Source organism: Melozone crissalis, unplaced genomic scaffold (assembly GCF_028551555.1).
Source record: "Melozone crissalis strain CALT ecotype California unplaced genomic scaffold, PUWL_Pcris_2 ptg000041l_1, whole genome shotgun sequence".
In the NCBI taxonomy this organism is placed as follows: Eukaryota; Metazoa; Chordata; class Aves; order Passeriformes; family Passerellidae; genus Melozone; species Melozone crissalis.
The window spans coordinates 4912024-4938175 of record NW_026535819.1 but is presented as its reverse complement, the minus strand read 5'-3'; the positions used below and the strand labels follow the sequence as shown (position 1 = coordinate 4938175).

General features: G+C 45.9%; 1 protein-coding gene across 7 annotated transcripts in view; it reads left to right on the top strand.

The window, feature by feature from the left end:
• FUBP3 (far upstream element binding protein 3) overlaps positions 1-24550 on the top strand; it is a 38710-nt gene extending 14160 nt beyond the window's left edge. For 4 of the 7 annotated variants that reach the window (XM_054283963.1, XM_054283962.1, XM_054283961.1 and 1 more), the window contains 15 exons: positions 1112-1161; positions 2660-2731; positions 3434-3491; positions 6056-6218; positions 7074-7172; positions 9049-9153; positions 9544-9646; positions 10268-10368; positions 11573-11714; positions 16209-16369; positions 17055-17128; positions 17633-17709; positions 21237-21308; positions 21993-22120; positions 23211-24550. In XM_054283963.1, coding sequence (XP_054139938.1) covers positions 1112-1161; positions 2660-2731; positions 3434-3491; positions 6056-6218; positions 7074-7172; positions 9049-9153; positions 9544-9646; positions 10268-10368; positions 11573-11714; positions 16209-16369; positions 17055-17128; positions 17633-17709; positions 21237-21308; positions 21993-22120; positions 23211-23219 — 1414 coding nt within the window. In that variant the 3' untranslated portion in view covers positions 23220-24550. Of the gene's footprint in view, positions 1-1111; positions 1162-2659; positions 2732-3433; positions 3492-6055; positions 6219-7073; positions 7173-9048; positions 9154-9543; positions 9647-10267; positions 10369-11572; positions 11715-16208; positions 16370-17054; positions 17129-17632; positions 17710-21236; positions 21972-21992; positions 22121-23210 lie in introns of those variants that run through there. The other 3 variants (XM_054283964.1, XM_054283965.1, XM_054283966.1) reach the window with 3 other exon arrangements.
• Positions 24551-26152: the final 1602 nt, after the last annotated feature.

Genomic DNA, 26152 nt, shown 5'->3' with positions numbered 1-26152 from the left:
GTAAAATTCTCAGTTTTTCTCAAATCCTGCTCCTGAGAATTTTCTGTGTTGTTTTTAAGGGAAGAACATTTCTAAAGCTGGATTAGCCTGAAGGTGAATGGTAGTGCATTTCCATCCTAACCAGCTGTTTGGGGCCTCAGCAGAAGGGACAAACAATGTGCATAAGGCTGTAGAACCTTAAATTTTTAATGGCTAAGTTAAAGCTAATGTCCTACTACAGCATCCTAGAAAGGGGTAGGCAGTGTTAGTACTTATCTGCAACTTAGCTAATCAAGTCTAATGTGTATTTTACACCTTTCCTGACTGATCTAAAGCAAAAAAATGGGAATATTTTAATATATCTGCCCACAAAACCTGCATTGAACTTACAATGCAGATGTTTAATTGCTTTTTAGATTGCTGAGCAAATTGTATATAATGCATATTTGCAAATTCCATGTTCATGGTGTTGTGTTTTTTCTAAGACAGAAAAAGCTAAACAAAAAAAACAATCCAAGTTAATTTCTTTCTACTTGACTATAGTCAGGTCTTAGGAAACTGCTTTGAGTGATTTGTTTTGAAAATGTCCAAAGAGCAATAGATATGGAAGTCTAGAGATAATAAGAATTCAGAGGATAATTGAAGACAATTCCAAGGAAAAGAATTATAAGGACAAGCGAGTGAAAAAGAGTCCCAAACCACCAAACCTGTGAATATGAGAAGGGGGATTTATGTCAGGACTGGCTGTGGTTGGTGTCTCCTGGGAAGAGAATACCCAGAAGCTCTGGGCAGACCCTGCTGCTTGGAAGGTCCACGCTCAGTGATGAGGAAACTTTGTGCTTTTTTTGTTAAATCTATCTGGAGCAAGAATGACAGAAGGAGCTTCTTCCATCAGCTCCATTCAAGGTACCAGAGACAGACTGGAAATGGATCCAGCGTAGGAGGAATTGTGTGACCATCAGAGATCCCTTCCAAAACAAAGAATTGTAACAGTGATGTGCTTTTACTTGTGAGTGCAGAGCCCCTGTGCTGAGCCCAGGCTCCATGGCAGGGCTGTATTTTCCTCCAAATTGTTCTTTGTAATGACTTTGGGATTTTCTTCCTTTTTCTTTTCTTTTTTTTTTTTTTTTAGGGCTGTAATAACAGAAGAGTTCAAAGTGCCTGATAAAATGGTTGGATTTAGTAAGTACCTTGGATGCTTTTGATGCTTCTTGATGTGTTTCCTGTGCAGGAATGCTGTTGATTCTGACACAAGTTTTTGTGTTTATTAGCCTTGGAAAAGCCTTGTTTAATGCTGTCTTCATGGGGAACAGAGGGTCTGTGTTTAAAATCCAGATGCAAACTTCATGGAAAAGCTTGGTGTCCCAGTAATAAGAACAAGAATGTTTGGTACAAGTTCCTGGGCATTTTAGTGATTTTCTCTTTTAAATTCCCATTAGCACAGTACATAAACAAGTCAAAAGTGACTTTATTTCCCTTCATTGCAGCATTTTACTTTGAGTATGCAAAACTGTGAGAGTTGAGCACAGAAAACAACATTTAAATGTTAAAATATGAGTTGACCAAAGGCAAGTTAAACAGAATTTTAAATTCCTTACACATCTGCTGCAGGGAAACAACCAGACCAGAGTTTTTCCTAGATTTGCATTCCTGATGCTGTTCTCTTTCAAGCTTGATCCTAATTTCTCTCTTCCTCTTAATGATCATTACTCTGGCTTTCAATGGCACCTCCTGCTGATGTGTTACTGCAGTGATTGCATAGACTCTTCCAGTGCTGCCTCTCTGTGTATCCCTTCCAATTTGATATATGGAGAGTAAAGAGGAAAATAACAGGCCCTGCTAATTACCCCATAGCGCGCCAAGTTTTGTCCCGACTCTGTAAGACTGGAACTCAAATTCCTGCAGAGGAAAAGCTCCCTCCTCTCCTGCCAGACCTCTTCATTTGCCACTCCTGGTGCTATACATGGAGCCCTGGGAGAGGGGAGCTTGCAGGCATCACCTCTGTCTCACCCTGATTCAGGGGAATGCAGCCCCACAGCTGAGATGCTTCTTTGGGAGCATCCTGAGCCAGGAATGCCTGGTTGACTCAAAGCTTTGCTGTTTCTGCAGTCTGGGAAGGGTAGGAATGGTGATTGGCACAGCCTGTGCTCTGGGTGTCTTGTTGTGAAACAGCAATTTAACTCTGAGAGTTAAGGGAGAGGGATATTTGTGTTCCCTGGAGGTTGATAGAGCATTTCAGGATGTGGTTCTGGCTGAGTGCAGACAGCCAAATAGCATGTCCATTCAAAAATGGCAGTAAAATAGGAATTATAAAGAAACAAGTCTTTACCTTCTTTAGTACTCCAAATAACTGGCTTATTGGTTCAGACTGAACAAAATGTACTTAAATTACTCTCCTAGCATCATCCAGACTAGTGCTTTATTTCTTTCATGCTTATTTCTTTCCATTCCTGTGCAAGACAGGCTTTTTTGTTTTGTTTTTCCAAGCAAATAGAATAACTTTCAGCAGTATTTTAATGTTTTTCTGCTATGATAAATTTGGTCATGCTGTGGATGCTCTTCTGCAATCCTGGAGTCAAACTGTTCCTTTATGAAAAGCTGCAGCAGAGTAAAAGGGGGAAGATGCTCTGCAGTTTGCAGGAAAAGCAGTTTGTTCTGATGCTTGTTGCACTCATTGCAGTAATCGGCAGGGGAGGAGAGCAGATCTCACGGATCCAGATAGAGTCTGGCTGCAAAATTCAAATTGCTCCAGGTAAGCCCCTCTTTGTGTGGTGGGTGAGCAGGTTTTGATGTCAGAGGGTGTTGTGTGCATTAGATCAGGCACTTTCCATGCTCAGGGTGTGTTATCACCATTAGCATGGATCCACAGCCATGGGAGAGCTGTTGTGGGACCCACCTCTCAAGCAGGGTAGAAAACAGGTTGGTCAGGTGGTTTGGGAATGGAACAGTGAGGGAGCTGCCTTTAACCAGCAGGTGGTTGCAGAGCAAATGAACAATCCATGTTGTTCTCAGACCTGAAGCTGCTGGGTTTTCTCACTTTGCTCAGCTCTGTGCTTTGCCTCTGACTGGTGTGGTCAGCTCCAGCTCCTGGTAGAGTCCATTTCAGCAGGGTTGGCAGCAGCTTTCCATACAGCTGGCTTTGCATCATAAAAATGAGACATTCATCCAAATGGGATCATTTGGTGCCAATTTGCTTTGGGGAAGACTGTGCTGTTCCCTGCTGATCAATGTTATCCGAGTTTTTACCCTTCCCTTTAATTGGTGGGGAAGGCTTTAAAAGAATGCAGACATCCAGTAAATAATTTAAAATATGTTGATCCTGGATGTCTTTGGATTCTTTAGCATGCTATGTGTGCAGGTGGGAGGTGCTTCCATTGGTGCTCCATGGTCACTGAAATAGCTGCCACATTTTTAATTCCATGTATCACAAGTTTTCTCCTTATTTCCTTTGCAGACAGTGGTGGAATGCCCGAGAGGCCCTGTGTACTCACTGGGACACCAGAGAGCATTGAGTGAGTTCTGATTTCATTTCTCTCCTTTTTCCTTCTTTCTCTTCTCCCTAATGCTGTGCTCTGTCAGTGGTGCTACTTGGTTATTAGCCACACCAGCAAATGTTGGCCTAGAGAAACTTGAGGGTCTCTGGAGCATAGAACCTCTTGGTCTGATGCTTTAAACTGTGCACCTCAAAGGCTTTTTTTCCACTTGCAGTTTGACTCCTCTGCAGAAATTTCCTTGGAATTCCCCTCCTCAGGGTGAGGTTGCTCTTAGGGCACCTAGGATGCAGTTTAGTAACTGCAGCTTTCCAGGATACTGAGCTAAGCTCTTGAAGGGCACTTCTCTTCTCCCCTTCGCTTCCCCACTCCTATTGAGATGAGCATCCTTCCAGCTGAACAAGGGCTGCATGAGGCCTCCAAAGCCTGTGGGTGCCACTCCAGGATACCCTGGGGGTGTTGGTGTTGTTGCAGAGCAGCATGAGGCCCGCTGGGTGCTTGTCTCTGCATTGCTGCCAACAAGAAGCAAAGGACTGAACCCAAGTCTTGATTCTCTGCTCCTTGCATGGTAGAGACACGTGGCCAGCCAGCAGGGATTTCTATCTTTAGACCTATAGAAACTTTAGGGACAGTGTTTCCTCCCTCCCCCTTCCCAGGAGCTGAGTTTGAGACTCTCACAAACCAGTTGAGGACCTCCTGCTGGAACTGGATCCAGGATCCTCAGGCTTACAGGAACACACTTAACATATGGAGCTGCTCTTTCTCTCCCCAGCCTTTGGGTAGGTGGGTTTTTTAAAATCCATCTGGAAATCTTTGAGTTGCGTTTGAAAATACATTGGTGCAAAGATTGTCTCTCTAAAGAGAAGACACTCATCATTCTTCCATTCCTAAAGAGATCTAAGGGTACTTAAATCTCCTTATTCTACCATAATACTGCAAGCAGTGAGCCCCAACAAATATAATTGGCAAACTCATAGGGTAGGCAGTGTATTCTTGCTGATATTGAGGTGGTTTTCCCCCTTTAGCAAAGGATATTTAAGAACAGGAGCAAAATATAAAAAGCTGGGATGCTTCATGAGATGCAGTTGTGGGAAAATGGGGGAGAAGTGTAGTTAAAACTTTGTGGTTCTGAAATAAGCAGTTAAAGGTAGTCATGTCCAATGCTGTCTTTAAATAAAATACGAGTAAATCTTAAGTGAGACTGCTAAATTTGTGAAACAGAACATGGACATGGAATTAATTGAAATTTAATTTAATTTTGTGGTAAAATTCTTGACAAATTGGTTGTTTGAACTGTTTTTTTCAGGCTACTTGTAGAAAAAGAAAATTAAGTAAGGAAGCCATTCTAAGTGTCAGACTTCTTTGAGAAAGGTTTTGTGAGGAATGTTTTCCTTATTCATGTCCAGTGACAAACTTATAGGGTTAATTTCCAAGTGACCCCTTCTGATCTGAAATATGTTGTGTATTAACTGTTGTGGTCTCTATATTGTCACTAAAAAAACTTTGCACAAAATATGAAGGCAGATAAGTAAAATGTCCCAGGACTTTTCCAGAACATTTGAAGCAGGCTTCCAGAAATTCCACCTTTTCCCTTTTGTTGTGAGAAAGTCAAGGGCAAGCAGTGCTCTGCTCTGAGTGCAGCCTCAGAGCACCACCCCCTGAGCTGCCTTGGGGGAATGTCTGCTTGAAGGGATGAGTTTGCACTGGTTCTTCAAATCTCCAGAGAGAATTCAGTCATCCTTAGCGTGCCTGATATGGCTTGGTGTGAAGTGGAGAGAGGGGAAGGTGCTGCATTAGGCTGTCAGGGAACCAGTGAATTTCTTCTGCTTTCAGAAGGGTTGTGGGACAAGGGCAGGAATGGGATGTGCTGGTATAGGAGTCTTCAAGATGAAGGGAAACCCTGTCAGTTAGCTCTGACATGCTAAAGATTTTAGAGAAGGGATCTTTAATCTCCCAAATGCTTCTTTGTGTGTCTCTTCTCACCAGGAGTAGAAGAACCCAGTCTTTCACTGGTGGCTGCTGCAGTATCCCTGCCTTGCTTCGTGGTGTAGCTTCAGCACCTACTGCTTGGAGCAGAGGCTGTGTTAGGACAGTGTTCTGGTGCTGCTGGTAAGAGCAGGTAGAGAAGAGCAAAGCAGTTGCCTGTGACTGATCAGAGAATGGTTAATCCATGGGCTGTGTTAGTATCAGAGCAGTGTGTGTCTTTTTGTCTTGACTGAAAAGGAGACCAGAGCTTGAGTTTTATTATTGTATATGTGTTAGAAAAGTTAAAACCTAGAGCATCTTCATTTGAAGCAAGCATCCCGAATGCTGTAGTTCAGCTATTGTCCTTAACTTCCTAAGAGGTCAGAGCATGCTGCTGCTCTTCCTTTTCTCTTCCCCTTCAAAAATCAAACTGCTTATAAGTAATCATGACAGGGGAAAATAGACATCAAAGAGTTTATTTTAAAAAAAAGGGCAAACATTGTGCTGACTATGGTTTCCTCCATCTTTCCACTTCTCCTCTCCATTCCGATGGTTCCTGGTCTCTTGGTCTCGTGGAGCAATGTTGTCTAATGGTTGTTTCCCTCGATTCTTTTCCCAAGACAAGCAAAACGGCTTCTGGGGCAGATTGTAGATCGCTGTCGCAACGGACCTGGTTTTCACAACGATGTTGATGGCAACAGTACCATTCAGGAGATTTTGATCCCGGCATCCAAAGTGGGTCTAGTCATCGGCAAAGGAGGTGAAACAATAAAACAGTTGCAGGTGCGCAAGATGCATTTCCTTGAGGGCTCTCTTCCCTACTGCAGCTTCTCTAGATCCACTGGAACAGGCTGAAATGGAGAGCCTTGAATGCTCTAACCTTCTCCAGCAGGGACTACTCTTCTGCCTTCGGAGATTGGGCTCAAATCCAATCTCGTGTTACAAAATCGGTGTGGCCCCAGCTACACAAGTAGTGGAGTTTTGCCAGAACTGCGACAGAAACCCATGTGCTGTAGATAACACTTGGTGTGTGCTGTTCAGGAGGGGATCCCTGTAGCCAAGGAAGGGCCATGTCTGCTCTGCTCTGCAGTATTTTAATGCCAGCCATGCTCTTGTAGAGTGCTCTGCTTCTCTTTTGTTGCTGGTCTGTGGTAAAGCTGCCATATGTCATCTTTTTTTCTCATCCCACCCCTTTCTAATTAAGTGTTGTGTTATGTAGAAACTGTGTTCCTGGACGTTCTTTATTCCTCCATCTGGTACAAGTTTTTAAAGAATAGAGGGTTATAGCAAAACACCTAGGGTCAAAAATGGAGGGGTTTTGAGTGCCCTTATTAGACCTCTGTCATATAGTTTGGAGGCTGGTCACTTAATAACTGTTACATGCAGACAGCTACACATATTGGAAAGGGCTGGAAAGTCAGCAGTTGAGGTGGAGGGGGTTGTTCTTGCAAGGATTTCAGCTATTTGAGAACCTCAAGAGCAGTGCAGTTTCTGGCAGTCCTTTACACTCTAGGACTGATCCTGAATTTGTACGTTCTGTAACGGTGCTGGTTTGACCTTCATAATGTTTAATGACCAAAATCTAGTCCCTTGTTTTAGGGACTCTGCTTAGAAAATTGCTCTGTGCTTTTTCTTCAGGAGCGAACAGGTGTGAAAATGATTATGATCCAAGATGGTCCTTTGCCTACTGGAGCAGATAAACCTCTCCGTATTACTGGAGATGCATTTAAAGTACAGGTATGTAACAAAAGCAAACTGGTTCCCCAAGAGAACTGAGGAGAAATTCAAACCTGACTGTATTTGTGAGCACCTAATGGAGTCAAATTCAACTGTAAATGTAATCATCTTTCCTGGTTTTGTTTGTTCTGTAAGGTTGAGTAGAGCAAGTTGAAACAGCAGAGTTTGTTTTACAGCATGACTTAGGAGCTGTCACTCCATAAATACTGCACATGGGTAGGAGTAGAGATGAGGGGGAGGGTTTAGAGAAAGTGGTTTTGAAATGCTCTCCAGTCTGTGTGACAAAAAATCAAAGAGAGCTCTGTGTCACTCAAGCAAATGGGTTCTTAGTGACTGACTGAATCACACGTTTGAGACAGCAAACCTTTCACAAAATTACCTCAGACAGCCAATCGACGCAGGTAATTAAAAACCAATCCCACAACAACTCCTGAAACCAAGGGGTTTGCTTAATATTGGTGCCTCAGTCTCCTTGTGCCAGGGTTCTGCAGATGTGGATGTACCTGTGGTTTGGAGAAAATCCCCCATCCGCTGCAGACTGGGAGATTATAGTGAGATGGGAGCACCTGAATTAGAACAATAAAGTTCAGCCACAGCCTGTTCCACTTCTCAGCAAGTGCCTTTCATAACTTGCTAAGTACTTAAATCTAGCTTAGCATTCCTGTCTCCAATAGAAGTAGTTCTGTTTCATAGGATCTCCCTAATCATAAATTACTACAACAGTTGATGTTGCTCAGGCATAGTGTTTGGGTAGTATTTTTCAAAGCTCTTATTGCAAGTTTTAGAGTTAATTTTTTTTCTCCTTGAAATTCTTACTGTGGAGGTATCACTGTGCAAAAGGAGTTTAAAGACAGTCTGGCTACTTTTAACCAAATCATACTCTCAGTGCTACCACTTCCCAGGTGGCTTCTGCTGTCCAAGATTTGCTGTTGTCACATCTTCCATTCAAGGGAACATGGAGACTGCACAGGCTGGAAGATCATTGAGGCACTTAAGGCTGAGCACACTTAGGAAGTGTTTAAGAAGTGTGAGGAATCCTTGGGTTTGGTGGGATTCTGTAGATGCTGCAACAGTGTTTCTTAACTTCCTCAAATCCTTCTGAAATCTCTCCATCACCCATATTTCTGTCTTGGCATCTCTGAAATGTCTTTGAGTTGCTTCTTTCTGTTAAAAATACTTTGAGGACATGGGAAATATGTAAAAATGAAAGGAGAGAGATTCACCACTGTCCTCAAGCTTGGAAATAGAACCAAGTTGTCAAAAGCTTGACTGGTAGTAGAGAGAAACAAATGCTGGGATTTGACATACAGGCTTTTTTTATTTTATTGGTGAATACTGTTGGCTAGTTTCCAGGGTAGACTTTCACTAGCTGGGCTTATGAATGGCCTTGAGTGCTGTCAGTAGGTAGAAAAAATATCCATTTGTCTCAGAAAATGTCTTGCTGGATTGCTGCAGACTTGGGTTTAACTTCTCAGAGTCAGTGGGCTCAGTGCTGCCCAGCAGCCTCCTTGCTATGTGCTCTGTAGCTCTTAGTGGGCATGACCTCTGCCAGCTTCTACCTTTTTGTATTGGTGTCAGTTCTGTCAGTAGGAAAGGGCATCCACTTCCAAAGACATTTTAAAAGTTAAAGGACCTTTTTTAAAAACTGGAGGAAGCAATTGCATCCAGGAGTTGTGCGCCTGGCAGGTTTTGTCAGACATAGAGGATGCCATCAAGAACAGACTGTGGTAAAAGAAATCCTAAATCAGGCTGCTGTTCCTGTCAGCAGATGGAGACCCCCCTGCCTGAAGCCTGACCATTCCCCATGTTGAGGCCCTGACACCAGGAGGGCAAGCAGAAGAATTTGAAGCTAACTGTAACTTCTTTCCCCATGTAGCAAGCGAGGGAAATGGTACTGGAGATCATCCGAGAGAAAGATCAGGCAGACTTCCGAGGCGTGCGCAGTGATTTCAGTGCTAGAATGGGAGGAGGCAGCATAGAGGTACGTTTGCTTCTCAGTGCTCTGCTAACCTCCCTGTGGGATGGGTACTGGGGGGAGTCATCCAACTGCACTTGTAACCTGTAAGCTTTTTTTTTTAATGTGTTGTGTTCTGTTTTTGCCAGAAGAATTGAGTCTGGCTCTGCAAAGAGGAGGAGTTCTCGTGGACTCCCAGATGGCACTTTATAATTGAAGCTGCATTCTTGTAGTGCAGAGTTCATTTAGTGGGGAAGGAATTTGTGGCCACGTGTTTGTTTTTCTCAAGAGATGCGGTTCTGTAGCCTGGAGCTGCCTAACATGGCCCACCCTCAAAGTTAAGAGCATCTCCTTGTAAAATCAGAGTCATTCAGTCTAGTTCTCTGCACTTTCATACTCCTTTGCCTTTCCCATCAGGTCTCTGTGCCCAGGTATGCTGTTGGAATTGTGATAGGAAGAAATGGAGAAATGATCAAAAAGATTCAGAATGATGCTGGAGTTAGGATTCAATTTAAACCAGGTTTGTGTGAGGATGGAGAGCCGTTGCTTTCTGACCAGTGTTCCACTTTTGGGTTCCAGCAGCCAGGCTTTCCTCATTTACAGGTGCATTGTGTCTCTTTCTGAAACCCATTTAAATGTGATGTGCTGCCTCCTCATGCACTTCCTGGTTTTCAGAGAGTAAGATTATGTACAGCAACATTAGATGTCACAACAGTCATGTCTTGAGTGATAAATAAAATAACAAAAATCTTTTATTTCCTGTTAAAGAATTCTCCTTCAGGACATTAAAGCCTTTGGGGATCAGGAGTTGATTAATTCTGAGTAACTTTCTCTGGGTCCTTGGCTGTCTGATCACCTATCAAAGCTGCCTTTTTTCCTCTTAAAATTATATCAGTCTCTTTCATAGCTTTTTGACATTTGAAAGTGTTTTCTTTTGAGTGTTGTTCCCTCTGCAGTGTGGGCTGGGTTTTGTCTTCTTGCAGTCCAGGGAAGAGGGGCTGAAGGTGGAGGGAAGCAGTAGCTCCTGGGATAGTTCTGTGGTGTGAAAATGCTGCCAGCAGTGTTGGTGCTGCAAGGAAGCTTTTGTTGGTGAGTGGATGTTTTCTGCTTTTAATTGAGTCTTTGCCACCTCTCTCCACAGATGATGGGATTAGCGCAGAAAGAGTCGCGCAGGTCATGGGGCTCCCGGACCGGTGTCAGCACGCAGCACACATCATCAGTGAGCTCATCCTCACGGCACAGGTGGGTTCTGCAAGTGCTCTTTGGGAATGGGGGCTGCATGGAGGGATGGAGGCCAGCTTCTGAAAAGCAGCAGTGTCCAGTTTTCCCATGGTAGGGCATACCGAGCCCAGCTCTGCTGCCTGGTGCTGCTGGGTTTGAGGTTTGTTTCTTTATGATAAAGTTCTTTTAATGCAATGTGAGCTAACTGAGCTGTGGGAAGGCCTTTTATTCCCAGGCCTATGAGGCATCATTATAGCTCTACATCTATCTCCTGTTTAGTTGTTGTTAAGTTTGGAAACAGTGACCTGATGGAATGGAGTCCATCAGCATCAGACAGTGACTGGGGGCTCTGCTTAGACAGCAGAGCACTGCCAGTGCTCAGTGGAGCCTCATCTTCAGCCTCCAGCCCTTTGGTCTGGTGGAGGCACAGGAAGGTGCTGAGTGCTGAGGTACTGTGTCACTGTGCTCTGAGACACACCAACATTGCATTGCACAAGAGCAGGAAAGGTGAAGTACTAGGGCAGACTCCTGAAGGAGGTTGTATATTCCCTTTGCACTATGAGGAATTAAAACTTTAGGCCATTTCAGAAACCTGAGCATAATTTGTCCAACAAGGCCTGTAATTTGTCCATCTTGATGTCTCTTCTGGCCCCAATACCTGAATACTTGATTTCGTAACTTGCTGTAATGATTCACTTAAATATTGTGATATCATGATAGTCTCTGACTGCCCATGGCATTTGCTTTTGGAAAAATCACTTACCCAAAATGGGTATGTCCTTTAAGTGCCTTTGAACTTAAAGCTTCCTTTGGAAATTTTGGAAAATGTGCATTTCTGCTGAGTAATTCCAGCAGGGTGACACTTGAAAGGGTTGGAAAGCAGCTTTTGTGTGTGTCAGTGCCAAGATCCATTGTTTGCTCTAAAGAGACCCCCATCACAAACTGAAAGTCCTTTAGTAGTTGATGCTTATTTATAGGTTTATTTCAGCAGATGTAAAGGCATGCATTTAAAAATAAAAATACCTTCCTGAATCAGGAAGGCAACCTACATTACTTGGCATCTTTCTAGAGCGCTTCAAAACCTTGACTGTGAAACTGAGGTCCAGCAATATCTCAGTTCAATGCCATTGATTATGAGGGAGTTTAACTGACCTGGCTTTATTTTGTTTTTAATGAGCATTGGTGCCAGCATAAAAACACTGATGCACATGTTTTTCCTTCTCAGGAACGAGATGGCTTTGGGAACTTGGCTGTTGCCAGAGGAAGAGGTCGTGGCCGTGGGGACTGGAGTGTTGGAGCACCTGGGGGCGTGCAGGAAATCACCTACACTGTTCCAGCTGACAAGTGTGGCCTTGTTATAGGCAAAGGTGGGTTTGGTGGCTTCAAATACCACAGCTTGCAATCCTTCTCTCTCAGGATGGTCATGTTCTTGCTGCCTGACAGCAAAGCTTTGGGGTTTTCTGTGATTGTAGTGTTTAGTGCCCAGTGAATGCAGCATAGGAATAAGCTGTTGTTGTTGTTGTCTTTGTGGTGTTCTCACTCATAATTGTGTTCTCCAGGCCCTTGTTCACAAGCTGTAAGAGAGGCTCTTAATGCAGAGCTGTCAAATAAGCTTGTTTTATAACAAGCAGCTGGCTGAGAAAAGGCAGGTTCATTTGTGGAGTCCTTTTACAGAGAATTCGTTTGAAGGACAGTTTATCAGGGACAAGCAGAGCAGTCATTTCATGGTGCTGGATTTCTGTGAGAGCTCTGTGAGGAAATGGAAGGTCTCTGGGTGTGCTAATAGCAGGAGCTGCTTCCAGCCCCTGAAGTGGGTGATGAATGAAGTGAAGCAGGAGGATTTCTCTGCCTCTGCTGGCACCTGACCTGGCACAGAAGCTTGGTGCACCTTGTGCCACTTGGCTGAGCGTGTTCACTGCCGTGGAGGCCCCTTGGCTGCTTGGCCAGTGGATCTCTCCATGCTCAGGAGATGGATGAGGAATCATCCTCTCAATCAGAACACCCCTGGTGTTGGTTATGAAACTGAGCATCAGCAGCAGACTCAGTTTGTCACAGAGCAGCAGCTGCACGTGGGGCAGTGGCAGGACTCAGGGTAGAGCCAGGAGCAGACAAACTCTCTGGCTCTGAACTGCTGGGATGTGTCTGAGCTCATGCACTGACCTATCTAAGGCAGTGTTTCATTTTTCTGTCTGTTTATTTCAGAAAGAATGACATATGCCTGAACTGGTGTTTAAGTAATCACAGCTGGCTTTCAGCCTCAGCAGAGAATAGAATAGGAATAGATAAGCTACAGCAGAAAAGGAGGCAGAGACTTGAGGGCATTGGGCCAAGTTTCAGTGGCTTTGAGTGTTCCTGGCAGGAGGGAGCTTGTAGTGAGACTTGTTGTGGCCTCTCTCCCTCCTGCACATCCCTGCTGTTCCCTGCCATGGGCTGTCCCCACAGCACCCTGAGCTCCTGCCCTGTTGGATGACCAGAGACATGGGCAGGTCAGCCCTGTAGCTGCATTTGTTTTCAGATGTTGTTTTTTGCCACAGGCCTGTTCACAAACCTGAAAACTTTTTTTTCAGTATGAAAAACCACCTGCTTTCTCCATTATGCAGAAATTGCAGTGATTATGCTTGTCCTCACTGAACAGTCCAGTTGGCCAAAAGATCAAGCAAAGTAAATTTTAAGCCCACGAGTGAGACTTACATGTACAGAAAAATCAAATTATAATGAAACTTTATTGCTGTATCCATTAGTCATCTTTAATAAAGGATCAGAAAAGGTCACTTGTTGTTCAGCAGTGCACTGAAGTGGAGTATTTGTGACTACAGAGAGCACAGTGTGCTGAAAAGGTAAATGCAGGTAGTGGAGTGAATGTCCCAGCATTCAAGTGCAAGGCCTGGCACAGCCTCACTGGGGGGTGAAGGGTGGCTTTTTACCTTTGTTTCCACAACAGCAAAATAGGGATTCTTACTTGGCCAGATCAGAAGCTTTCTGGAGTGACTAATTACTAGTTGTATGGTGATTTGAGTGCTGGTAGCATTGTAATACCACCTTGTAATCGGTGTTCTCACAGTGCCTGTGCTCTTAGGCTGCTGCAGCCTTCACTTTTGTCAAGTGAGTGATGGCTGTAGCATTGCCTTTTGGGGTCTGGACCAGCATGGATGTGCTGCACTCTCCACACATTGATGCAAGACAGGCAGCTCTTGTTATTTACACCCCTGCTGCCTGTGGGGCAGTGCAGGGCAGAGGGGATCTTAGTAGGGCTTTCTTAACTGTGACCAATTACAAAACCTTTGCACTCCCTGGCAGTTTCTGAGCAGTTCCCAGCTGTTGGGTGTGAGTACAGGATGGGGCTGTTGGCCTTTTCTGTAAAATCTGGCTGAGGGCTGTGGGCTCGAGATCAGCACCCAAGCCAAGAGTGCTGCCCCAAGTGCCCTGAGCACCCAGGTGTGGTGTTTGTGACCTGACCTGGTAAGCACTCGAGAATCTGGGAAAAAAGGGAGGCTGGGAAGTCTCTCTCAGCTCAATTCTGCAGCATTCATGACTAAAGACCTGGTGCCTTTTTCTTGTGGGCATCACAGCTTGGGAGTGTGAGCTTTTAGGAGTTGGCCTGCAGCTCCTGCGCATGGCTTTTCCCCCTGAAGGGTGGGAAGGTGCAGCTTTTCTTTCCCAAAGGCCCTGAGGAAGGGTGGAGGCGAGCACCATACACATGTCAAAGTCTGTCTGTGTTTGGTGGTGCTTGGAAACAGCCTCTGACTGCCTGGGCCCCCCTGGATTTCCATGATAAATACGGCAATCCTGACAGATACCGCGCCCGGCCCGGCTCTTGTCAGGCCGGCCTTTGAGCAGGTTTGATTAATTGCTTTAGGATTTCACATCCAGCCGGGAGGGAGGCTGCTCCTGGCTCACTCCTGCCCCCCGTCAGGTGGAAGAATGGAGGGGATGAATGCTCTATAGACAGGCACCATGTGTCCAGCAGTCACCTCGCCGTGGGGAGGGGATTCCTTCCGGCACCGCGGCTGCGTCACGGCGTTTCCATCCTCTGGAGCTTGCCTTGGCTGGAGGGAGCACTTCCACCTGTACCAGGCTGCAGGGGAAGAGCAAAAGGGCACTGAGTCCTTCTGGAGTCTCCCACCAAACCTGGAAAGGCAGCTGACTCGTGCTGTGTGGTGTAGAGGAGCTGCTGTAGAAGCAGGCCCAACAACCACGGGCTTGGTGCTGAATGCTAAATGGGGCAATGATTTGAAATCTGTATTCTCCTTGCTTCCAGTTTGAGAATGCTTCGATTTTTAATCCCCTTTTGGAAGGAGAAGCTAGTCTGCAGTGCAAGTAGCAACCTCTGGTTGTGCCTCTGTCACCCAGTAAAGAAGTTGTGCCACTCCTTCAAATTGTGTTGCCTGAAAGGGTCCTCTGTTTTCACTGAGCAGATGAAATGGCTGTTGATTCAGATCTCACCTCGATATGTAAAAAACAGAGCTTCAAACAAATCTGCATCAGACAAAAGCATGACACAAAAAAAAAACCTTCTTGGTTTTCAAACTTCATCTTGCTCCTTTCCCATGCTTGACTGAAAGTAAGTGGGTTGGCTTTTGGCTGCACAGTACAATCCCTGTTGTCTGCCCAGGGATGTGACATGATTATCTTTTGTTAAATGCATCTTCAAAAATTCATTTAGAAAGAGTTAATTGCCCTTTGGCAACTTTTCCTCCTCCCTTCCCCAAGAAGGCTTTAAAATGTTAAAAAGGTCACGAGTCCATTACAATGAAATGAACAAGTGTCTGCAACATCCACAGTTTGTTTTGAAATTGTGCTGGATGTATAGAGATGGAAATGTGAGCAAAATTGAGGCATTTCTTTTTTGGAGGCTCTTTTTAATGAAAACCAAATAAAAATCCCTGGTTAGTTTCCTTTGCTCTCTGTGCTGCTTGCTGTCTATCCTTTGAGCTGGTGAGTTTTTGGTTTGTGATTTTAAAACTTGTAAAACCCCTTCCTTCCCCACACCCTTTAATTTCTCCAGTTGAGTGGAGCTGCTCTGTAAGTTGTGTGAGCTTCCAAAAGAAGAATTGAACCATTGTAACATTGGCTGAGGCTTTTGTTAAGCAAATTTCATGAAGAGACCAGGACCTAGCAGGTCTTGAGGAAATCAGATCCACTTTGACTGGCCCTGCTGCATCCTGCTGGAAGCACTCCTGTGCTCTTGTGCATCCAGATGGCAAACGAGCCAGACATGTTCACTGCATGCACAGCTAACTCTGAAATAGCAGGAGACAGCCTGGAATCGTGGAGGGATGTGTGGCTGCAGGGTGAATAGCAAACTCTGTAAGCAGAGGCTGCTCTAAGGCAACAACCTGTCAAACAGCTCATGTTTGGGAGAAAGCTTAAGCTTTGTTATGTGGCCGGTGGCTTTTTGCCTTAGTGATGGAAAAAAGAAGAAAAACCAGCATGTTTAGATTGCAGGTGACCTTCATTTCATTTCCTAGAGGATTTGAACAGCTGTGCTAAAGCAATGGAATTCAGTCAGTGCAGGTTTTGCATCTGTGTTGTCAAAGTGTATCCCAGTCATGCTGCATCTTGCTGGGACCCTGGCAGTGGGCACTTAGCAGGGCTTGTGTGTTCTTTAAGCAGCATCATCCATGACCCCAAAAACTGTTAGAGCTCAAGGTTTCAGGTCATGCTTGTGAAGTAGATTAAAGGAGCAGCGTGAGCTCAGGTACTGCAGATTCTTTTGCTGTTGCCATCCTCAGCCCACCTCTGCTGAGGCACACAGAAGGTGCCTGAAGCTGTAATCCGTTCCCAACACCTGACTTTGATATGATTTTGTGGAAAAAAAATGCTGAATATCCCTTCTAATGTCTTGGCTTTCTTCTCCTCAGGTGGTGAGAACATCAAGAGCATAAATCAGCAGTCAGGAGCACACGTGGAGCTGCAGAGAAACCCACCCCCAAACACAGACCCTGGTGTAAGAATATTCACAATCAGAGGGATCCCCCAGCAAATCGAGCTCGCTAGACATCTCATAGATGAGAAAGTTGGTGTAAGTTCCATCCCTGCTCTCTTGCTCTGTCCCTTTCAGACTTGCTGTTGCAACTCTTGGGTACTTGAAGGCCTGGACTCACAGGATGGCACAGAATGCACGTGCTTGCATTGTTCAGCTTCAGAACCATTTGCCTCTTAGCAGCTGGCTTGAACTGGATGGCCCTCCAGCATCCATTTGGTTAATTTTTGCTGTGGTCCCAGAAGGATTTGACTGTTGACATAATCCTGGGTAGTGTGTACAGCTAGATGAGAGGGAAGAACAGCAATAATAAGGTATGAAAAGGCTGTCAGAGGAGGTTTTTTGAAAGGCAGACAAGTGTGTCACTGTGTGAGAATGACACAGTCCTGGCAGCATCATCCTGAAAGTAAAACACTCAGCTTGCTCTGTAAGTTCAGGATGACTTAGCTTACACTTAATGCAGTGCTGTGGTATTGAAGTTTAATGAAGTCATGCTGCAGTACTACTGAATGAGGAGACTTTGGTTAAAAAGTATGGAAAACACTGAACTGGGGCATGGCAAAGCTGAAAAGCTGCCTTCATGCTGAATTGAGAGGAGAAGGCTTGACACCAACCTCAGGATCCACGTGTCCCAGGCTGTCTTCTCTCCTTTCTTACTACTCATAGTAGCTGCCTCCATCCTGCACTTGGAGCTGGCATTAAATATTTGTGGATTCTGTGGCAGGGTACGAGCATGGGTGGACCTGGAGGATTTGGTCAAAGTCCCTTCAGCCAAGCACCTGCTACACCTCATCAAAAGTAAGCTGCTGCATCTCCTCACCACGGGCTGGGGGAATGGCTGGGAGCTAGAAGGTGCTGGGAGAAGGGTGGAGGGCCCTGAAGGGGTGGGGTGTGAGTGGAGCCTTTTGAAGACTGAGCATTCAGAAGCAAAAGCAAGTGAGCTCAATGCTTTAAGCTTGGCTACAGCAAAGATTTCACCTGTTAAATGATGCACAGGTAGGTATTGGCATCTCCAAAATTCCTATCTCTAGTGATAGGAGTGAGAGCATGGAAAGAAGCCTGCACAGAGCACAAGGAGTGCTGTTCAGTGTGATGTATCTTCACCTTGGCTTCATGAACAGACTGATAGCAAGGCAGGACATAGCAGTTCACACCTGCACAGCTTTCCTTTTGCTCCCATGTTGCTGTTTGATCAGCAGCTGCTGACTATAAGTGACAGCTTCTCTTCTCTGGGCAGCTTCATGTCTGTGCCTTGGTAAGTATTTTATTGTCTACCTGAGCATGGCTTTTTGTCCTCTGCAGTGGTCCTCAGGCGTTCATGACACAGGGCTGGGGCAGCACCTACCAGACGTGGCAGCAGCCTGGACAGCAAGTCCCAAGTAAGTACCAGGGCCTGGAGAAGGGTTGGTGTTCCCTCTGCAGTCTCTGCAAAAGGCAGGTTCACCCATGAGACCGAAATGTCCTGAGCAGAGCAGAAGAGGTGTGTGGAGGCACGTGGTGGTGGCTGAGCTCAGAACGAGCTGAAGGCCATGGAAAACTTGCTTTTTGTGTGCTTAAGTGTTTATTGCTTCTTTCTGCTCTTTGGGTAGAAATTTGGTCCTTGCTCTCTGTTCCTCTCTTTACAAAAACATTCCTGCCTGTGGCTCTCTTCTCCCAGGATTCTCCAGGCAAGCACTTCCTAACCACACTTCTCCCTAACAGGTGCTGAGCCCTCCCATCTCTTTGTTCTAGACCTTATAATTTCTTGCTTATTTTCTTATTAAATTATTCCTTACAAGCTTTTCTCACTGTTCAGATTCCAGACTGATGGAGAACAGGGGAGAAGGATGCAGGAAATGGAAAGAAGGTTAGGCAGGGCTCCTGTACTGGTCATTTCTTCCTGAAAGTCTGAGTCAAAATTGAGCAGTTTGGAATGGGGAATTGCCTTTTCAGAATAATTCAAGTGGTAAATGCTGGTGGTGATGCTGCAGCTGCATCATCCTGTGTCTCCAACAGCTGAGGAATGGATTGCCCTGAGCAGAGCAGATTCATGTCTGCTTGGGGATCTCAAAGCTCATGTGATGGTGATAATGTCCAAAGGACCTTTGCAGTCACAATATTTTAAGAAATACAAATTTTTTAATTGTCTGGTCTCATAAACTAAAGCTAAGCACTAAAAGGTGTGTGGAGGGGTAATTTTAAAGGGGTTTAATGGCAGATCCTTTTCACTGCTAAGGCTGATTTAGCAATGAAGCAGATTTTCAATTTTGGTATAAATTCCCACCCTTTGCAGTGCCTGAGATAAAGGAATCATTGCAGGGACAATGCCTGCAATTGCACTTGTGATTCCCTGTAACCCTGATCACCTTTGAGTGTTTATGACTCATTATTGTGAATATGTGAAATTTGGAAATCTCAATGCTGCTTTAACTTGTTTCACTTCTGAACTGTGTTCTGTGGTGGCACATGGGAACCCTGCATGGGAAGTGTGTGTTAAACTCTGGATGAATCCTCCCTCTGAGCAGTTACAGCCAGAAATGATGACTTTCCCTTTGAGCTCTAGGGTCTTGGAGAAGGTCAGCAGTTGTTCTGGTTTCAGCACATTAAAATGCAGTGATGGACTTTTCTTGTGTACAGGAATGGTATGGTACTGAAGAAGAGTATTTTCTCACTAATTTGTTTTACAGGAGAAATTGTTACTCTGCTCCTTTGCTTTGCATCCCCAAGGGCTCTGAACTTCCCTGAGCTTTGGGAAGCAGAGCAGTCAATGCAGTAGGGAAAGCTCCACAAAAATATTTAACTTTTATCTTCCATAGATACTATTCCTTGGAATAAATGCTTACAAAACTGCATTGCTCTTTGCCTTGCAAGGTGCCTTTAGAAACTCACCTTGGTAATTTAATTTCTTCCTCACCTTCCTGAAACATCCCCTCATGCTGCCCAGCAGTCCCTGGAGAGAGAAGAATCTCCCTTCCTGCAGCAGATAATCATGTCTCAGCTCACCCCTCCTGGCTTTGGAGCCTGCTGTTGGAAGCACAGCCCCCTGATGACCAATAATGCAGCTCATACTCCAGTTGGGCACTGTCAGGTTCAGGTGGCTCCCAAAACCCCTGGAGCTTGTCCTTCCATTGTCCTTCCCCATGTGGGTTTAGTCCCACTCTGCTGCCTTTTGGAGGCAGGTGTTTTATTTCTGCAGTTGAACCTGATGGAAGATGTTGGCTCTCCAGTTCCCTGTGTGCTCAGGATGCTCCCTGTTCCTGTTTGTAGGCGGGCTGGGTGAGCAGAGAGGACGCACATAAAATGCTTTAAGAACCTTCACCACTGTTCTCTGCTGCAGTGGTGCCCAGGTGCAACTCACCAAGGTGTAGGAGGATTGTTGTAGAAATAGGTAAATAATTGCTTTTGCAGTTTTTAATGTGCAAACAGCCTTGTGCAGGGTCCCTGGCCTGAGTGCAGCCTGTGTGTCACAGCTCTGTCAGCCCTGTCACAGCACTGCTGTCCTGGGGACAGCCTGGAGTGCCCTGCTTGTGGGAGGAGGGGCAGACCCCCACCCCCTACACATGTATTTAGATTTTAATTACTTCCCCCATCTTAAATAAATTAACTGGCTGGGGAAACATTTTGCTGTGAAATGCATTTAGCTGCGTGTCCTTTCAGCCTGCTGTGGACTGTAATTCTCCGAGAAGAAAAGGCATTGAAGGAGGTCCTTTGTTGGCATTAGCAGGTGGACAGTTGAGGCAGCCTTGACCTCTGCCTGCAAAGGTCCTGACTTGTAGCGTTGGTCAAGTCTTTTAACCCGCTTTTATGCCCCTGGACAGGACACTGCTGCCCTGTTCCCTCCACCCACTTCACACTTGCAGTGTTTTATTTTCCCCTTCCCCCCACTTCAAAGCCCCCCTTGGGCCAGCATCGGGCTGGGCTGTGCACAGAGCTGGGATGGGACGGGGAGAGCTCTGCTCCACCCGTGTCCTCTGTCCCTGCTCTCTCCTTGTCCCCAGTGCTCGTGCTCCCCACTCCTGCTGTGCCTCTCTGCAGCTCCAGTGCCGTGTTTGCTGCTGGTGTGTCCTGTGGCTCACTGAGGGCTCTGTGCTCCTGCTGGGGTCCAGGGAAGTGTGGGAAGGGCAGGGATCCTTCCTCTCTCCCTGCTGTGGCACTTGGATGTGCTGGGCTGAAGGTTCCTTAGTGCTTCAAAAATGGGGGATCTGTGCTGGGTGGAGCCCAAGGTTTGGAATCTCTGAGGAGACGCTGGCACCGCTTCCCTTGGAGGAGTAGGAGCCCAGATATGACACCATGAGCCAGCGGTGGCTGTTTGGGATATTGTGGCTGCTCTTCAGTGATGCCTGGGCTGTGCCCCCTGGGCAGTGCAGCTGGCCATGGCCAGTGGAGCTGGCTGTGCCCTGTGCGGGGCTCATGGCACCTTGAGGAGTCAGGAGCTGAGTGGCTGCCCCAGAGTTGTGCAGGTCATGCTGTGGAGGCTCATGTGTGTGCAGGGTGTATTGAGGGGCATTGCTCACAGGTCCCTCAGCTCTGCTCGACTGAGAAGGGCAGGGGTGAAGGATGCAGACCCTGAGAAATCAATGAGTGACTCAAAACATGGCTGTTCCCTTGGCAGCTCTGTGGAGGTGACAGGTCTCAGCTGGTTGCAGGCTGGGCAGCTCCCACCACGTGCTCTGGCTTGAGCAGGTCCCAGCAGGGTGACATTTGGCTTCATGCCCTTCAGCAGATGAGGTGAGATCAGGAATTCAAGCTTTTCCTCAGCTTCCCCTGAACTGAAGATGCCCAACACTGTAGAAAAGTGGAAGCTGAAGTGTCAAGTCTGGGCAGCTGGGGTAGACCCAGGGCCTGTCTAGTGGAGAGGTGGATGTCACTGGCTGGAAACTGTCACCTGTTCCATACTGACGTGCCCCTTGTTGTCATCTTTGCACAGGCCAACAGAGCCAGCAGCAGAACAGCCATCCCGATTACAGCAAAGCATGGGAGGAGTATTTCAAAAAACAGAGTGAGTGAAACAGGCTTCCTGGAGAGGAATCAGCTCTTGTCACAAGGAGTTAACTCTAATCTGATGACTTGCATCTCCATCCCTGCCGTTTTTAGCTTCCAGTCCTTTGCAGATGCCCCCAGCCCTGCCCTGTTGGTGATGGTGCATGTAGGAAAGCTCTCGGTTGTGCTGTCGCGTCTCGGGAGAGCAGCTCCCACCGAGCCCCTCGTGCCCCTGCTTGCAGCCAGCCTGGCTGGGGGAACACAGAGCACGCAGGAGCTGCTGCTGGCAGAACCCAGGGAGCTGCAGCTGGGTTGTGAGAGGGTAGGAGAGCTCGTGGAAGGTCACAGGCCTGGCTCTCTGCGCCGTGTTCCCGAGTGCATGATCCCGACCTCTGGACTTGCTTTGACATGGAGCTGCTGGAGGCTTTGCACCGTTGAGGATGAGGGGTGTGCAGGCTGTCAGGCTGTCCCTGCAGCTGCAGGGATGCTCTGGGTGCTTTCTGCCTGCTCTTGGCTTGTCCCTCACAGTCAGCTTGGAGCCCATCCTGCCGTCCCACGCAGCGGAGCCGGTGTCGCCCTGTCAGGAGTCTGCAGCAGCTGGAAGGGGGCTGGCTCTTCATTATGCTTGGCAAAAGGAGATCCTAAGCCTGGGCTTGGACTTCTGGAATTGCTTATATCCTCCTTTTTTCTTCTTTTTCTCCAGGTCATGCTGCCAGTGCTGCTTCTCAGGCAAGTTCCCAGCCGGACTACACGATGGCTTGGGCAGAGTATTACCGACAGCAGGCTGCCTACTATGGGCAGACACTAGGGCAGGCTCAGGCCCACAGCCAGGTCTGTATTCACCTTCCCCAAACCCCTCTGCTCCTTCTCTTGGTCAGTTGGGTGTATTGGCCTTGCTTTAGTGTGGGGACTCTCCTTCAGGCTCCCATGGTGAAGCAGAGATGTTTTGTGGCTGAGGAAGTGATCACAGAAGCGTTGCCTCAACACTAAAGTCTTATTTTCTTGTACAGGGTGGGTGAGGGGTTTTTTAGGAGAGGACTGGGAGGTTATTTGTTTCTCCTGGGAGCCTTTCCTTATAGACCCCAGACAGTTGTTTGACTTCGGGGAATTAAAGTAAAAGGAATGATGAATCCAGGCTGGTGAGGCAGCACAGCACTGAACTGGGAGTGCAGGCACTGCCTTTTCTTGTGCTGCGACAGGAGCTGTGTGCTCACTATCTCCCTGTTCAAAAAGAGACCAAAACCATTGAAAGATAATTTATATTAACCTGCTTTTGAGTGAAACCTCCCCTCAGCTGTCACTCAGTGCACCAGAGAGTTGTGTGAGATTTATCCTGATCACACTCGGTGCTTCATGGAGCAAACAAAGTGGCAAAAACTTTGTGCAAAGCACAGGGGCACCTTGCTGTGGTCTGACACTTGTCTCCACTGCTCCACATTTAGCTGTGGCTCTGGGGAGCAGAGGCTGCTGTGGACGGCAGCCCCAGCAGCTGCTCTGCCCAGCCCTGCTCTCCCTGCCCTGCCCAGCCCTGCTCTCCCTGCTCTCCCTGCCCTGCCCAGCCCTGCTCTCCCTGCCCAGCCCTGCTCTCCCTGCCCTGCCCAGCCCTGCTCTCCCTGCTCTCCCCAGCGAGGTGGAGCCGGCGCTGCCGCGGGCGCTGGCCAGGGCTGACCTGGACGCGGTGATGATGAAAGGGCTTCTCTTCATTCCTCCCGAGCCTGCCCTGCTAGAGAGAGGGATCTTGTTTGGTGGGGGCAGCGGAGCTCTGGGACAGCGTTGGGGCAGGGGGCTCCGGTGGCAGCTCAGAGCATCCTTTGAGCTCTGTTTCCCGCTCAGCTGCAGCGGGGACAGACCTGTGCTCGGCAGCTTGGATCATTTTCTGCTGCTCTGTAACTTTTCCTTTCCTCTCTCTTTTTCTTTCCAGGAGCAGTAGAACAAGGTCCTCGTGGCAATTTTTTTTCCTTGGAATCGTTGTGGAAGAAAACCTTTTTGTAACAGAGGTTTCTAGATTTGCAACATTTTGATGAAGATTTTTTCTGTTTGTGAAACACTAGCTGTAGGATAATCTATACTGAACTTTCCTAAGAATCAGGAACAATTAGTAATGTACTAAACGTATGGACATGGTGGTAATTTTGTTTCCAAATTTATATTAAAAAAAACCTCCGGGATTCTTTTTGGAGAGAAGCCAGAGAATTTGCAGGCACCAAAACGCACCCCAGAGCTGTGACATTTCAACATGTGGGTTTTTTGTGTGTTTTTTTTTTTTCCTTTTAATTTTCGATCTTTTCTGTTGGAACAGAAAGAGTGGCTTGGAAGTCTTAGGTGGTATGTAACAAATCTTAAAAAGAAAAAAAAAAATTTAAACAGTATTTAAATATTCTTAAATATGTAAATTCATTAAATGTTTTACTTCTAATTTCTTGTATCTTGGCTGTCTTTGATTTTATTGCATTTTTAAAAAACTGAACTATGATATGTATTGTAATTAATGATATGATTTCTGTATTTGAAACAGTTACTGTTTGCAAGTTGGGGGGGCATTTTGTAGGGTTTGTATAATTTCTAGAGTCTAAAGGGGTAATATAAGAACGTGTTAATTTTTTTAGCAATACATGTTTTCATGTCTCCATTGGTAGTTGCATTTATGTATCTAAGACCTCCAAGCTTGTTTAAAAAAAGAAAAACAAAAAAAAAAAAAGAAAAAAAACTTCTTCTATGCTCTCAGAAATATAAATACTGTTATTTTTAATATTAAAATGAATCTGCTATTAGTACCTTTAACAAACACTGTGGAACTTAAAACCGTATAAAAGGTAGTAACTATTTTTTAATTCCAAGGTGTTTTCTGCTTTTTCGTTTCTTTTAAATATTTTCTTATCTAATATTTGTCAAATTACCTAGAGAAATAAATGAATCTAGTATTAACCACAGTATGCGCTAAATAATTTTGATTTAATAAAAGGGATAATATGATTTCTGATGTTTACTGTAGTGTTTCTTGTACAGATAACAGTGTATTTTTAAAGGAAAAACGGAATTGAAGCTATTTTTTCTTGCATTTTTAATTGCTCTCCGGGACATTCCGTTTTTAAATGTACTGAATTTACTGTTCTTGGGTTCTTTCCTTATTTTTCCTTATGCTTGAAATGTCTAACTATAAAGAACCGCGATTGGATAATGTTGAGCATGGTGTTAAAAAAAAAAAAAAAGTGTTCTTTTTATTTGACTGACAGTTGCATTTTACACTCTATATAATAAAATCTCCACAAGGTGTCTTGTGGGCCAAGTATTTCCCGTCTCTTGGACTCCGTTGTTCCTCGCTCATCGCGCCGCGTCCCGGGGAGTTTGGGGTGGTCACTGAGGGCAGGATCAGCTTTGATTTTGGAGAAACTCTCACTGTCACATCCCCGTGATGCTGTTCTGGGGAAACTCTCACTGTTACATCACTCTGGTGCTGTTCTGGAGAAACTTTGTTGTCGCAGACGTTTTTCACAGAAATCTTTTCTTTCAGATTTCTGCATTTTCTAAGAAGTAGAGGCCCCAGAAGAAAATGTAAACAATTGCTATCAGCTGCTGTAGAATGCAATAAGATGCACCTGTGATTAGTTCATGTTTCATGTTTTTAGTTAAGGGCCAATCACAAGAGCAAGCTCGGGGAAAGATTCCCAAGATACAGAACTTTGTTATAAATTCTTTCTTTCTATTCTTAGCTTAGCAGCCTCTGCAACTTCTCTCTTTATTTCTATTTAGTATAGTTATAATGTATTATATATCATATATCAATAAATCCAGCCTTCTGATCAAGAAACAAGATTCTCATCTTTCTCTCACCCCAGCGACCACCTCAAGTCGCTGTAATACTTTGTCACTGTCACATCGCCCTGGTGCTGTGACACCGAGGATTCCCAGAGAAGTTTCTGTGTTTACTGCTGTTTGGGCCAGAAGGGTCTGTGTTAACACCAGGAGGTTTCCTCTGCAGCCCTGTAAGGTTTTACTGCTTAGGAGTTGGCAGCCCCTGTTTTTAAGGCTCTGGACTTGTTGCTCTTCCCCAACTTCGTGGCCGAATCCATCAGGATCCGTCCCTGCACGGGGGTTGCTGGAGCAGCACTGATGGGAGGGATGTGGCTCCGACCTTATCAGGTATGGAGGGCATTAATTGTGCCCAGGCCAAGTTTGGCAATAACTGCAGCTCCTTCAGGGATCTTTTTCTTGTAAAATGTGAGTTTTGAGCTCCTCCAGCCTAAGGCAGCTCCATCCCCTGCTCCCAGGCAGCCGTGGGGCTTTGTGACGGGGGAAGGGAGGAAAGAAGATCCCATCTGCAGAGCTGGGAGCGGGAGGCGCATTGAGAGCCGGAAGAAAAGGAGATGTAGCATCTCTAAATATACCTCCAGAGAATCAAGAGAGACATTGAAAGATGGGATAGTAAAAGCCACTTGGAAAGAGGGGAGAGGGGGGAAAAAATGGCTAGAGGAGGGCATAAAGGCTGCTGATGGGAATTGGGAGCGGGCATTACCGAGAAGACTTCCTTCTAATTCATCTTCCAAGCTCTGTGCCAAAACAGCATTTGGCATGGTTCACAGGGAGCAATTGTGTGATAATGAACCCTAAGGTGTCCCTTAATTGAAGACTGAGGATTACAGATTGTGCCAATAGTCGTAAATGGCGTAGGATTGTGGGAGGATGCATTTTCTTAAATGTATCTGTAAGTACAGATGAGTGAGTCTCCCCAGTGAAATGCCCCTACTATAAATTATGGAAATATCTCTTTCTGATGCAACCTTTTATTGAGGGGGTGGGGCAGCAGCACAAGAAATAGTTTGCAAGCCTTTGAAATTTGGCCTGTCATTAAGATGGTGCCTGCAA